General features: G+C 46.5%; 1 protein-coding gene across 4 annotated transcripts in view; it reads left to right on the plus strand.

The window, feature by feature from the left end:
• TMEM178A (transmembrane protein 178A) overlaps nt 1-14,186 on the plus strand; it is a 205,050-nt gene that overhangs the window by 183,118 nt on the left and 7,746 nt on the right. For 3 of the 4 annotated variants that reach the window (XM_070429096.1, XM_070429095.1, XM_070429097.1), the window contains 2 exons: nt 9,456-9,569; nt 11,198-11,340. In XM_070429096.1, the coding sequence (XP_070285197.1) occupies nt 9,556-9,569; nt 11,198-11,340 (157 nt within the window). In that variant the 5' untranslated portion in view covers nt 9,456-9,555. The remainder of the gene's footprint in view (nt 1-9,455; nt 9,570-11,197; nt 11,341-14,186) is intronic. The other variant, XM_070429094.1, reaches the window with a different exon arrangement.

Genomic DNA, 14,186 nt, shown 5'->3' on the forward strand with positions numbered 1-14,186 from the left:
GGGCTTTTTAAGTTACTCCCAGAGTTGGCCCAGGACTGTGGGATGCCCTGGAACATCAGATATCTAGCCCCAGGCTTTGAAAACCAAACAAAGCAAAACAAAAGTCGCTGGTGAAAGAGAATAATCCATAAAGGATGTTGCCAGAGAGCTTAAAAGAATTTCTTCAGAAGTTTCTTAAATTAGATTTTTTCTTTTAATTACCTAGTTATCCTTCGGAAACTTGGAACAGTCCCATTTCTTATCAACATATTCCTTGTCAATTATGCACAGGCTCAGGCTTATGGTGCCGAGGGTGATGCTTAAGTACAAGGCAGCTGGAAGTTTTTCCCCTTGGGTTGAGGGGAGTGATAAGAATGCTAATGGGCTATGCTGGGCTGAGCTGGTGGCACAGAGCCTGGGGGCCGGGTGGGGAGCAGATGGGGGGCACCGGAGGGGCCGCTGGGGCAGGGCTGCTACCCCACAAGGTGAATGGGCGCTGGGTGAATCTTAAATTTTTGTGATTCTGTCTGCCCTCGGTTCTTTGCCCTGTATCCCCAAATAGCTGATTTACTAGTAAGTGATGCTGAGTAAAACTGCTTATTGGCACTTTCTCTTCTTTCTGCTCAGTTGCCTGTATCATTCGTGCTGCTTGATGTAAAATTAGGGCTGGAAAACATTTTGTGGGCATTTTCTGATGAGATGTGGGCTGAAATGTGGTGGTGGTGGTGGTGTGTGTGTTATAAGATGCAATGAGCGGTAGTACAGTATAGCTCTGAACTATATGCAAGTTAATCTCGTGCTCTCTTTGTCCTCCAGCAAGGATGTGATAAGCACAGGAGGTAAACAGAAAGAGGATTACAGCTCCCCTTCGTGCTGTCATTGGAACCGGACCAGGAGTACATTTGTATTTCAGGCTCAAGCACCTGATGGTTATTTTGACTGTTTGAACGATGTGGTTAGGTTAGTAGGAAGAATGGGGACTTCAGTTTAGAGTATGCAGTTGGGTGGGTGGGTGGGGGAGGTTCTTTCCCCACGCATGGTGAGATCTCCACCAGAGATGGCAGCTCCACTTGGTCAATGGTGAGGTTTCCCCTTCCTGTCCTCACTTCAGGGTTCACCACTTACCCATCCCACCCCACCCCCAGCCTGCCATCTGAGGCTCATGTGTGTCGAGGGCTCTGGGGTTACAGAGAGGTGGAATCTCTTCCCCTTGTGTCCCTCTCCCCGCTCCATTCTTCCAGCACCTTCTTCTCTTTCCAGAGCCTTTCCTCTGCCCCTTCTGGTTTTCCTTGGCCTCAGTCAGGGATTTAGGCACCTGAAAACCTGTTCAGCCAGCAGGAAAGAAAATCTGATTTCCTGGAGTCTGTTTCTGCTTCCTGGTGGGTGGAGGGCAGTTCGAGCACTGGAAATCCACAGTCTGATATGATAGAAGCAATGCCACATGTCAATCCACGCCTGCCTGCTCTGTCCTTGTCCATTTAAAGGGACTAATTAGGCATGATCAGATACAGTCATCGTGATTCTCATCTGACAAAGTCTGATAAGATAGCTGCGAATTGGTTTTTGGAGGCAGATGCAAGTTCAGTGCCAGCTCAGTCACTTGTTAGCCGTGGAACCTCAGGTAGATTATTTGACTTCTCTGAGCCTGTTTCCTCCTCTGCAAACAGAGGTAATGACAGAACCTGTCTCGGGGGGGAAAGGGAGTAAAGCTCTCAGTCCGGCATGTGGCACGCCCTCAGTAGATCAGATCAGCGCTCGCCAACCGGTGGTCCTCGGACCACTGGTGGTCCCTGAGGTCCAAAAGGTTGGTGCCCGCTGATTTAATAACTTTTTAAAAATATATATATTTTATTGATTTTTACAGAGAAGAAGGGAGAAGGATAGAGAGTTAGAAACATCAATCGGCTGCCTCCTGCACACTCCCTACTGGGGATGTGCCCGCAACCAAGGTACATGCCCTTGACTGGAATCGAACCTGGGACCCTTCAGTCCGCAGGTCGACGCTCTAGCCACTGAGCCAAACCAATTAGGGTGGCGCCCGCTGATTTAGATCACTCAAGTGGTCGGTGCCTTGTTTTCCTTCTATGTAAAAAGGGAAGAATGTCTGCCTTTTGTAACTTACAGAATGTGTAAGAAGGCACTTTGACTACAGCCTACGAGGCTGTGTAATAAATAAGAGTGTGATTATCCTTTTCCTGGATCTACACTAACGCAATTCTGGTGGTCTCCAAAGTGTGCTTATCTGCTGCAGATTTCTGTCATGATTTAGCGATGCCCGTGGATCTGTTGGAGGAAGCAGAGCACATGGGAAATAGCGATAAAGGCTGCCAAAGACAGAGGGCCCTGCCCCGGAATCTTTTGCAGCTGCTACAAATGGCTTTGGGATCTGGCTTCTTCCTGCCATAAGGTTCTTGCCCCGGGAAGGTGGTGAGTGCCGTCCTCTGCTCTTGTTGGAGTGAATTCTTGGTCAGCCATCCAATTTGGCAGTTTTACTTCTTGTCTCTGAAACCTGTCAGACCACCTAATCATGAGAGAGGAAGCTGAAGAAGCTAAAGAAAATGAAATTTGGACTTGTCAGTTTTGCTTGATGATGGCTCAGCCTTTATCATGACTTAGAAAAAGTAGAGAATATTGTTTAAAATCCGTTTATATTTTTTAAATGGATTTCCATAACCTGTCAAAGCCCAGGGGTACGACTCTATCAATTATGGAGCCAACTACCGCACAGGCTCTCTCCTTAGATCCTGCAGGCTGTCTTAAAGGGGCTCCCAGTTTCCATTTATCTTGATATGTATCTGTGACACGTCCCCTCATAAATCCAGCAGCCCATCTGGTGAAGGGGACATGAGAACATTGTTCACAGGAGCAAATGTGTTTACGTTTTTTTCCCCAGTCTGAGCAGAGCCATTGCCCTTGCCTCTATTTTCATGCATTAGCTCTACCAAACATTGCTTTCCCAATCTCTCTATACAGGAGTAATTAGTCAATTCAGCTTGATCCAGGGCTCATCCTCATAAAGGGAACAAACTTCTGAAAGTGCAGCTCAATTAGAAGGATTCTATCAAGACACCTGGAAGGGGCTAACAGTGCATTGTTTTTAAGGATAATTGGCCCGGAACACTGCCAGCCCATTCTGAAGGGGCTGCCATTTCTCCACTAAGTTGCTCTTTTTTGAGTGTTTGGGAAATTGCTAACTCCATCAGTGTTTATAGGTCCTCAAGGCTCCATCTCTCTCCCTCCCTTCTTCCTATTTCAGAGTTACAGTTTTTTTGGGTTTTTTTTTTTTGTGGTGTCATATTCTAGATGCGGAAGGTATGTCCTCTGTCTAAAAGGCATTTGCTAAATAAATGTTTGTTGAACAAATGAATAAATGAATGCGTGAAAGAGAATAAATGATTGACTTTTGATGGCAAAGAGTAGTGGTTGAGACCTGGCAACTTACTTCCTCCCAAATGCTGGAGATGAGGATGAAATTACAAGTACAGTTGACCCATGAACAACTCAGATTTGAACTGCTCGGGTCCACTTATATGTGGGTCCCCCCCACCCCCATATGTACATTTGGCCCTGCGATCCATGGGTTTCCCATCTGCAAATTCAACCAGCCTTAGATCGAAAACAGTATTTTCACATTCTCAAACGTGGGTTCCCAACTGCAGGTGGAAAATACTGTTTTCCCTTGGGTCTGAGGTTGTTTGACTCAGGGATTTTAAAGGCCCATGGAGAGTCAACAGTTAAAAGAGGATTTTCAAATGGGAGGGGATCAGAACCCTAACCTCTCTCCCCTCCCCCCAACCATATTGTTCAAAGGTCAACTGTACCTTTGATCCTCATGACAATTCTGTGAGCTTGTATTACCCTTATTTTACAAATGTGGAGATGCAGGCTCAGAGTGGTTGAGTTTAGTGCTCTAAGTGTTTCAAAGCCAATATTCTAGTTTATACCTTTGCCTGCTGCTTCTTATACACACATATTACATGCAGGAGAAAAAAACCATATTGCCAAGTTTCTTCTAGTGTTTGAGGGTATACAGGCTTAACTTTTTTATTTAAAAAAACAGCCTATATTCACTGATGGTCACATTCATTGAAAAAGTCATGCTGGAGAGAGAGGACAGCTTAGATTTGTTTCCCACGCTGACTAGATGCCTCCCTGAATCCAGGAGATTGGAACATCAGGTGTGTATTAACAGCAGCTTTAGACCCGCGTAGGATTAAGACAGCTTTTGTTCAGACTGTATCGATCTCTCTGAGGTCAGCATGTTGTGACCAGACCTAGGGTAACCAACAGCCACTGTGGGTCTGTCCCGGTAACGTGGTATCCCCTGTGGGAGGGAAATACCACAACGTGTTGTGGTTGAGCATCCCCCGAGTCGATGACCGTATCCGATTTCACATGGGTTGGCGCTGAGGGAACAAGGTATGGGATGGGGTGTCTGTCTGTTCCTGCCTGTGTCTGCCTCCCACAGAAGGAATGACATAATCCAATGCCATAATTATATCCCCTTCCCCACATTGGCAACTTTGAGATGGAGAAAAAGAATAGGAATCGTCTCCACACTGTGGTTCTCCCATCTCCAGCTAGAGAGGGAAGGTAAAAGGAAGGAGAAAAAAATAATGGGGAGGAGGAAGAAGCAGAGAGCAATCTGCAGGGCTGAAATCCCCCATAGGCCACATAAAATCACATCCTCTCCAGTGAAGAATACCCATCCCATCAGCTACGCCACTGACTGTGTGTGCCGTGATGGTTCTGAGAAGCGGAGAATCTCTGGTTTTAAATCTTTTATTATGTTTCAGTGTAGATACCAAAAAAAGTACATTAAAGGAAAAGTGTAAAACTTAAATCAGGGAAACCAGTAGTCATCCAGAGAAGAGAGAGTGAATGTAGATACTAAAGCTCCACATTACTAAGAAGCTGGTTCTGCATTAGTAATACGAGACAATTATTGACAATTCTTGAACAAGATAATATATTGTGGAGAATCTAAATAAAGAATAACTTTCACATCTTTCAGGTACTTCTTATACCAAACATTCTTGCTTTTCATTGCTTTTACTTGAACACCTTCTCCTGGAAATCTCTCCTTTCGTACAATAGCCACCAGCCACATGAGACTACTGAGCACCTGAAATGTGACTTGTCCAAGAGATGCACTAGAAGTGGAAAACACACCCTCAATTTCGAAGACCTCGTATGAAAAAGGGATATAGAATATCTCAACAATTTTCAAAATATTGATTGCATGTTAATGAAAATATATGAAACGTAATCTCACTTGGCTTTTTTTAGTGTGACATTTAGAATATCTAAATGTGACTTGCACTGTATTTCTACTGGACAGCGCCATCCTAGAGGTACTCATTTTGTACCTCTCCCCTTTCATTTCTGGAAACTTGATGGTGGGTTTGCCGTTAGGGGGCTTCACCTTCAAGGACTCATTTCAGTCATTGGAGGCTTAAAAGACAGCACTAAGCCAAGTACACTGACTGCACTTGGTTTGTTTATTTTAAGTGTGGGCTGTTCATACCCATGAGAGGAGATGATGAGGAAAACATTTTCTTTTGCCTGCTTAGCACTGGATTCCTCTGAAATCAAATCTTTCTGACCAGAGCATGGCAGCTACTTTGCCTTGTGACCCCCACGATTGACCTTTCCTTTTAAACTGGGGGGTTTGCAGACAGAGCTGGTGGGAAAAGCGTTCTTTACTCTCCTGCCCACGGGTCAGTTCTGGAGTTCCTAGTGGCCTTTGAAATGTTTAGGAAACTGTTCACTGACCCTTCCATCTGCCGGAGAACCCGGAGCCTCGGTTACCCTGCTGTTGTCAGCAACTGTTGTTGACATGTCTCTGAACTGTCACGAACCGAGGAAAAGGTCACGGTCTCAACTCTTAAGGAATCTGGGAAATCCAAAGGGAGGCCGACTTTCTGATCTATGAGGAAGTGACCAAGCCTGAGTGCCCAAGCCAGAAGGTGTGGCTCAGCCTCTAACAGCAAATCAAGCCAGAGAAGGGAGAAGCTGCATGGGCTGCTGTGGTTGGGGAAGGCTTTTTGAATGTAGACAGTGGGCCTGGAGGGACAGTGGGTTTTGGATTGTTCTAAGGTGTGGGTGTAGGTAGAGGAAGAAATGGGCACCACCTGGCCAGGGCAGGGGTTTGGGAGGTGTGGGGTTGCCCCTGGGGATCAGTCACAAGTAAGTGTAAGGGAAGGGGGCGCAGGGCAGGAGCCTAGGTTTGATTCAGGGGGAAGCCAATGGTGTGTTCTTGAACAGGGGTGGGGCAGAGCTGGACAATGCAAACCCAGGCTTACTGCTCCCGGGACCAGCAGAGAAGTCCCATCTTCTCTTTGCCTCAGTGTGAGAACTGGCACATTGGCAGGACATTAAACTATTCAATGAACCATTATGTAGCACTTACTCGGTGGCACTTTATTTTTAAATAAATACATAATCACATTATGGCGAGAAAACTATTTCCCACTTGTAGTACCCAATTTAAAGAAACATGGGAAGTTAATGATACTGGACAAGGCGGGTGGATATTGTAAAGCCTAACGGTGCTCCCGCTGCACATAGCAGACGAGTGACGGAGGCTCCAGGGGCCCCGAGTCTGCACACAGCAGGTTTATGAAGCAGAGGCACTGCAGGGTGGTCAGAGGGTGGGGAGAACAGTGGCAAGGAGGCCAGTTAGCCAACTTCCAGGAGTGAGGATGGAGAGGAAACAGGAGAGGGAGGCATTGGTTGGGCCATTGTTCAGGCGGCGGTTGCTTGTGTCTGCCTGGGTTCATCTGTGATGCCCATTTCAGGTACAGACGCCTAGGGTGTGGCAATGGTTCTGTACAGTGAACATGGGCAGGTCCCACGAGCTAACTCCTGATTGAAAGCTGACACTTATTTGACAGTGGACCACACCCTATATACTAAGTCCTTGCATCACCTCTTTCATTCCTCACAATAACCCTGTAAAGTGTCTGCCATTATTCCCCGCTCTTTTACAGATGGGGGGACTGAGGCTCTGAGAGGTTAAAGGTGCCCAAAGCCACACGGGTGGGACTCAAACCCAAGTGTGTCTGACTGCAAGGCCTTTCGCTAGCACACATACCGCCTCCTTCTTGGTGGGCACCAACGACGTTTTACGGCATGTCCCGTTTCTCACATTTCTCCCTCACTTAACCTAGAATATGGGTTCCTATGACTAAGCTTGGAATCGGATTCATATCTCTAAGCACCAGAAACAACAGAAATTCTCCAGCCCATAAACCCCGTTCCTAACCCCTGTGCAGCCTATTAATAGATCTGATTCTATGGTTAATTTCGTCATTAAAGTGGCTCTCCTTGGCCCTTTAAGAAGCTCATTAATCACTAAATATAGACCACAACTCGTTCTTTTCCACCCTCCGCATGTTGCTTCCCCCCATTGTGTGATGCCATCTGGTGCTATGAGATCATGCTTTTTGTGTTCCTTTTCAGAGAGCCAGATTCATTGCTCTCTACACCCGGAAAGCCAGTTAATTCCAACTGCACGCATGGCTTTGAAAAAATTTGAATCTAATGCCTCCTTGTGGATTTTCACAGTATCACTCTTGACCGTAACATCACATGGAACTTCTGTCTTTACCACCATCCATGTACACGTGTACGCTCGTCTTTTTATCAAAAGGACCTAATTTGTCTTTGGTAAGGCATCAAGAAACTACAGGTCTTTTCCTGTGTGATTGGTGTCAAGCTTCATGCGTCAGTTGTGCGTGTGTGCTGGAGGAGGCCAGACCTTAATCATACGCTTTCCTCTTGTAATCTGTTAGACTTTCGCCTATGACAGTGGAACAAGCTTTTCAGAACAAGGAACTGAAACAGCGAATGGCAGGCCTCTGACGCTGCTGATCTGTCCTTCACTCCCACTTTCTCTTCTAATTCTGCCTGAAGTCTCTAATCGTCTCCAAGGGAGGGGAGCATCGGGGCTGTAGAACATTTTCTTGCAAACTCAGCTGAGGAGCCGTGGGCTCACCACCAGACTCCCAGTCTTAGCGGTCTTGGAGGCCTGCTTGTTACTTCTGTCCAGGGCAGACCTTGCCACTCTCCCCACTTCCTTTCTCTTCTCACTTCAGGAGATCCTGGCAGTTTAAATTTAGCCTGGGGGCCTGGTGGGGAAGGAACAGGAATGGTAACGTGGTGATATGTGCGCTGCTTACCTCATTCCTGGCACCGCCTGGACTCCCCTGGGGGAAAGGAGGAGGACTGGTGGGAGCTGGGCAGGCTGCTCCCTTCGTTTCTGCTACTCTCCCTGCCCAGTGGGATCATGCCTGTTCCCAGCAAGGGTCAGAGGAGAAGATGGGCCCTGAGGATATTTGCAATGATGTAAAAGGGACACACTCATTTCCTTCCCTAGCACAGGAGTTGTTCCAGAGCCAGCCCCGCTGAGTCTAGAACAATTTCTCCCCAGTCCACACCCCATCGCCAGCATTAAGTATTATACTTACTGAGATTCCACTGATTATTTTGCATTTATAAGGATTTAAAAAAAAAAAAAACCGCTGCCAGGATTAAAGGATGAACATTCATTCACATCTCTTTTAAGGTTAATCTAATTGGATTGCATTTATCCCGACTGATCAAGTTGATTTACAATGGAAGAAGGAAGTCTTGTGTTTTAATTTGAAGGGAGGGTAGATACTTTTATAGGATTTAGAAGACTTTAGGGGGGAAAATAGGCCCATATTATTTTATGCAGTAAAAGTATGGGTTGGAAGGAAGGATAGTAGAAGGTACTAGATAAAGTAATGGATACGCTTGCCCATTTCAAAATATTGTGCCTCAGGCAGGGAATTTTTCAATATCACCCGTTCTCCCAGGACCCAGAGCTCAGGTCAGTGAAATTCATGTGTAGGAATTACATCAGGTGGCCTGGGGTTAAATAGGCTCTTGTGGTTGCCTGGAGACCTAATCACCACCTCCACTGCCTCACAGAAGGTTGTCTTTATGGAAAAATGTCTTCTGGTTTCTAAAAAACACACTTCCTAATGAACTCTTCGATGCAACCCATTTGAGAGTCAGAGGTTGGACCAGATTCAGACCTATGCAGTTTATCTGTGTTAACTTACTATTTCAAGCTGATTTCTCCCAACCATCTGTATACTTTTAGGCCATTTCCCCTGGAGGAGTTTTGCATTTAGTCAACACAAACTCAGTGTTGAAATGCAATAAACGGAGTTTAGATCTTTATCCAATTGAATACATTCAAAAGTGAAACGTGGGTGTGTTTTTTTTAAAGGTAGCACACTGTAAAAAAAAAGAAACACGATTTAAAAAAATTATTTCATGTTTTAGGTTTTTACTGCTCTGACTGGCCTCTATTAATGAAAATAATCAAGACATTCCTACGCCCTCCCCCATCCCACTCAGTTTGGAAGACGTTATTCGGCCTCGGGCCTCCAGAACTCTATTATAGATGCAACTAGTAAATCACATCTCTTGTTTGCCTCAAGGTATTGCGCAGCGGTGCACGGCGATCAAGTACCACTTTTCTCAGCCAATCCGCTTACGAAACATTCCTTTCAATTTAACGAAGACAATACAGCAAGATGAATGGCATCTGCTTCGTGAGTATTTCTGGGAAAGGGCCAGCGAGAAAATGGTGTCTTTCTGAACAACAAGTATTCGTAGGTTTGGGCTGAAAGATGCTGTGTGGATCCTACATGGGCCTCGGGGCCCAACTCGACTTGGTCAGAGACTCAGGGAGTCATTTCACTGTGCCGTGGCCACAACTCGTTGACCCATCCAATGTGTGAAAACCAGGCATAACCTTCGTAAGACAGTGCGGCACGCGTGGTGCCCGGGTGGCTTCCCGAGTCCTTTCTTTCCCGAGTCGTCAGGTATAAGGACCTGCAGGTAGAAGGCCACTTGTCTTGGTAAACCAAGGAGGTTACACCTCAGGTCCTATTTTTGTTTTGCTTATACACTGTGCATTGTAGCTACTGTGTCTATCTTAGACCTTGGTGTTTCTGCTGCACCATTTTTATGAGCGTATGTCCTCATCTTCTCAGAGGGTGTCTGTTACCTCTACGTTTCAATGGCAGATGCTGCCCTTTTCACTGTTAGGGAAATGTGGAACTCTAGAAAGGATCATGCAGTGGGATGCTTCAGAGGGCTGATGTTTACTTGGAAACTGTTGATTGATGCTGCCTGGTGATAGATAACCTGGGAAAGCAAAAACCAACGCAACTAACAGTGGGGTGTGCCCTCATCCTGGCTCCACGGGTGCACAGATGTGCAGACCTGTTGCCTGGTCCCAAGGGCTGCAGACCTATCTTTGGGACCTATTGTTTTAAGAAGCTAACAATTTTAAAAATTGGCTTTGTTTAAAAAAAAAAGAAGAAGAACAGAGGGAAGGAAGGAAGAAAACAGAAAGAAGGAAAGCTAGCAGGACAATCCGAGTGCTGCTTTAGGGTAGCAACCAGAGTGGAAAGGGGTCCGGGTACATGTAGACAGGCCGTCCCTTGGTTTTGCCCAGAAGGTGGGGGCACAATTGTGTTTTTGTGAGAGACCAAACCTGACAGTTGTGGATACAGTGGGAATAGTCCCTCCTTAACCTGGGGCAGGGGGTGCTTGGGTTGCGGGGCCTGTGTTTATGGGGGGAGGGTGGCTATGAGCAGATGTCTCCTATGTGCACTTTGGGCCCTATTTCAGTCACCACAATGGCCTTCCCTTTCTCCAGTCCTTTTTGAAAACAGGCAGGAATCGATATAAATGAAAAAGAAAATAGCTGGCATCCGTGGTGCTCGGGTGAAACCGTATTTCACTGTAACTCGCTTTTTAGGCTCTTTCTCCAAAGTCAGATTAATCACAGCCATGGCCATGGTGGTAAGCTGCATTCCTGTCACGCTTGTAAAGATAATGAAGATATTTTGCACACCTGCCTTGCTCTCAGTGTACTAAGTGACTTGCTATCTGTTATCCAAGTTGACCCCGGCGCTGTCCTCTGGCCCGTTCTCTGCTTGGTTTGGACTTCTCCACAGCCTTGCAGAGGGTAACTCCGAGCCCTCGGGGTGTTACACCCCATCTGTCCTCTTATGAAATGGGAAGGAAGTGCCCTAAACCTCAATCTTGTAGGCCCTAAGCCTGTCTGTGCAACTTATTAATTTTCATAACATATACAAAGCTCTTCTTTCTCTAATTTTCAAGGACTCTCCTTCTGCTTATTATGTTGGATGTCTGTTTGTGTTTCGAGATTAGATTTGAGAAGAATCACGGCCGGCTTCCTGGGCATGGCCGTGGCCGTCCTGCTCTGCGGCTGCATCGTGGCCACGGTCAGTTTCTTCTGGGAGGAGAGCCTGACCCAGCACGTGGCCGGCCTCCTGTTCCTCATGACAGGTACGTGAGCCCCTCAGACGCCTCCCCCGGCCAAGGTGAAGGCTGCTCTGGAAGCAGCTGGCTTCCCTTTGTTATCTCTTCATTTGTCCTGTTTTCACTTGTGAGACAAGCGGCCAGAAGAAGGTTCGTTTGGCATTGGTGGGTCATACGGAATTTAAAGAAACAACAGTGTTCAAAAGGCACCCCGGTTTCTTCATTGTGGCCCATTAGAAGGTTGGATGGAAATATCTTGGGTTTTAACTCCATATCAGTCAGCTCTGATTTTTCTATCCCATTTTTGCATACTGCACCCCAGCCCTGGCCGGACTCAGCAAACAGGGAGCCCTGAGAAGAGAGAGCGTCATAGAGCGGCGCAGCCCATCCCCCAGGCTCTAAGTCAACTCCAGTGACATCCCTTAGTGATGGGGTTATCAGGGTCATGTTTCACACAAATCCTTCATTCATTTCACCCCATGCATGGTTTTTGAGGACTCACTATGTACCGCACACTGCTCTAGGTACTAGAGCACACAGTGAGCTAGGCAGACAAAATCCTTCTCCATTTTTGTTGTGGGGAGACAGAAACTATTTGCGAGAGTGATAAAAGCTAGGAGGAAAGTAAACAGGGTGGAAGAGGGGAACCCGGAAGGCCTTGCTGAGGCAGTGATTTCTGAGCTGAATTTCGAGGAGCACCCTTGGTCGGGAGGGTGCTGCCGCTGAGGAGAGCGGGGTGGGCGGGTGTATTTTGTGCTACAGAAAGCAGACTGGTGTGGCTGGGGGCAGGGAAAGAAAGGGGAGGATCGCATGAAAAGCAGGCGGTGGCTTGGAATTTAATTTATAGGTGATGGAAGACACCAGAAGGTTTTAAGCAGAGGAGTGACTTGATCTTAAAGCAGGAGATTGGATGTGGGTGGGGTGGAGGGTATCAAACGACTATGGTCTTTTTGATAAGCAGGGGAAGGACATTTTTGTCTAAAAAGGAGTCAGGATCTGAGTTGATGGCAAACACTGAGCTCAGGGAAGAAATCTTTCCTTCTGTTCCTTATCCTCTATAATAAAGAGCTAATATGCTAATTAGACCGAACAGCAGAACAACCATCCCGACGACTGTCCGGACGCTGTTCCGGACGAAGCTGGGGCTGCGAGGGCCAAGGCAGCCAGGGCTGCGAGGGCCAAGCCCCTTGCACAAATTTCATGCATCGGGCCTCTAGTTATAGAATAAGTGGGCTAGGACAGCAAACAATCACAAAAACATTAGTGTATGCATGATTCGTGAATGCCAAATTAACAGTTTCAAAAAGGATGCTCAGTATTAGAACCAGTATTACTCTAGATAAGTGGCCATCTATAATAATAAAAGCATAATATGCAAATCGACTGAATGGCCAAACAGTGGAACGACCATCCGGATGTCCTTCCAGATGACCTTCTATACAAAGCTGGGGCTGCAGCCACAGGATTGAGGCAGCCGCTGTGGCTGTGAGGGAGGGATCGAGGCAGCCACCCCTACTGCAAAGGCCACTCTTACACAAATTTCATGCATCGGGCCTCTAGTTTCAAATAAGCTTATTTCTATTAACCTGGAGTTCTGTTACTCAAGTGACCACAACTGGGTTTTCTAGCACTTCTCAGGGTAGTGGTCACCCACCCAAGTCTTGTTAACTGGAGGCGGCAGCGCCCATCTGTGGCTGACACTGGTTTCTGTCTGTTTTCCAGGGCTGACAGGTAGGTGGCACTTTGCTTTTTGGTGTGCTCCACTAATCAGCCTAGGAACCTCCCACCTACCCCTTTTCCCGCCCTGTCAGTAATGGGGTCATCATTCAACATCCTGACAGAGCATTCAGAAGTCACTTGGCCCCTGAGTAGTTGTGAGCAGAAGACCAACTTAGGTTTTCCCGATTTTGTTGAATACACAGCAGAGCACAGGAGGCTGAAATTCTAGTTCCTGCGGTTTTGGAGGAGGATTTGAACCCTCAAGACTAGTCATCAGGTGCCTGCCTGAGGGATTCATTTAAAATCCAAATTATAGAATTAGTGGGCCAGGACAGCAAAGATTCAGAGGCCCGTGCTGCCCAGAGAATTCCTTTATGCCTCTGCTGGGGCTCACTGGTCGTAAAAAATCTTCCCCATTTTCTTCCTTCCCTTTATTAGTTGAGCCCCCATTTTCCTGACTCTTGTCCCCATATACATGAAATAAATGCAAATTACCTCCTCCCTCCCCCCAATCCTGGGAAGGCCCACATCACATACCCTGGTCAGGAAAGTGAGAGATGCCTGCGTAGTCGTCCAGGCATACCTCGTTTTATTGTCTGTCACTTTATTGTACTTCATGGATGTTGCTTTTCTTATAAATTGAAGGCAAGACCCTCCACTAGCAAAGATGATTCACTTTATTGTGGCACTCACTTCATTGTGATGCTCACTTTATTGTGGTGGTCTGGAACTAACCCGCAATATCTCAGAGGTATGCCTGCAGTTTTTAAAGGACACTTTGAATATGGGTGATACATGAATAAATTAGCATATAAAACATAAATCACAGGGACATAAAAGCCAGGCCTAGTGGATTTTCCTTGGGAGACTGAGGGGCTGGTTTGGTATTACATGAAAGAAAGGTAGGAGTTCAGTATTGGGTTGACGCAGAGGAGAGCTAGGAGCCAAGTTTCCTGAGCCGGCTCCCCCTGTCCCTGCTCCGCCCTTATTTCTGATCCACATGTGGACTGTAACTTGGGGCCAGACTAGCTCAGGGATCCTCTGGCTTTGTTATGGAAAGCCCCTGTGCAATTGTTAAATAAAAACAAAACAACAGCCACAATAATAAAAAGCCATAACAAACAAAACAACAACAACAAACGTATAAACTTGAA

The sequence above is a fragment of the Myotis yumanensis genome, unplaced genomic scaffold (assembly GCF_028538775.1).
Source record: "Myotis yumanensis isolate MYYU_CA2020_CCGP unplaced genomic scaffold, mMyoYum1.0.hap1 SCAF_11, whole genome shotgun sequence".
Taxonomy (NCBI): domain Eukaryota; kingdom Metazoa; phylum Chordata; class Mammalia; order Chiroptera; family Vespertilionidae; genus Myotis; species Myotis yumanensis.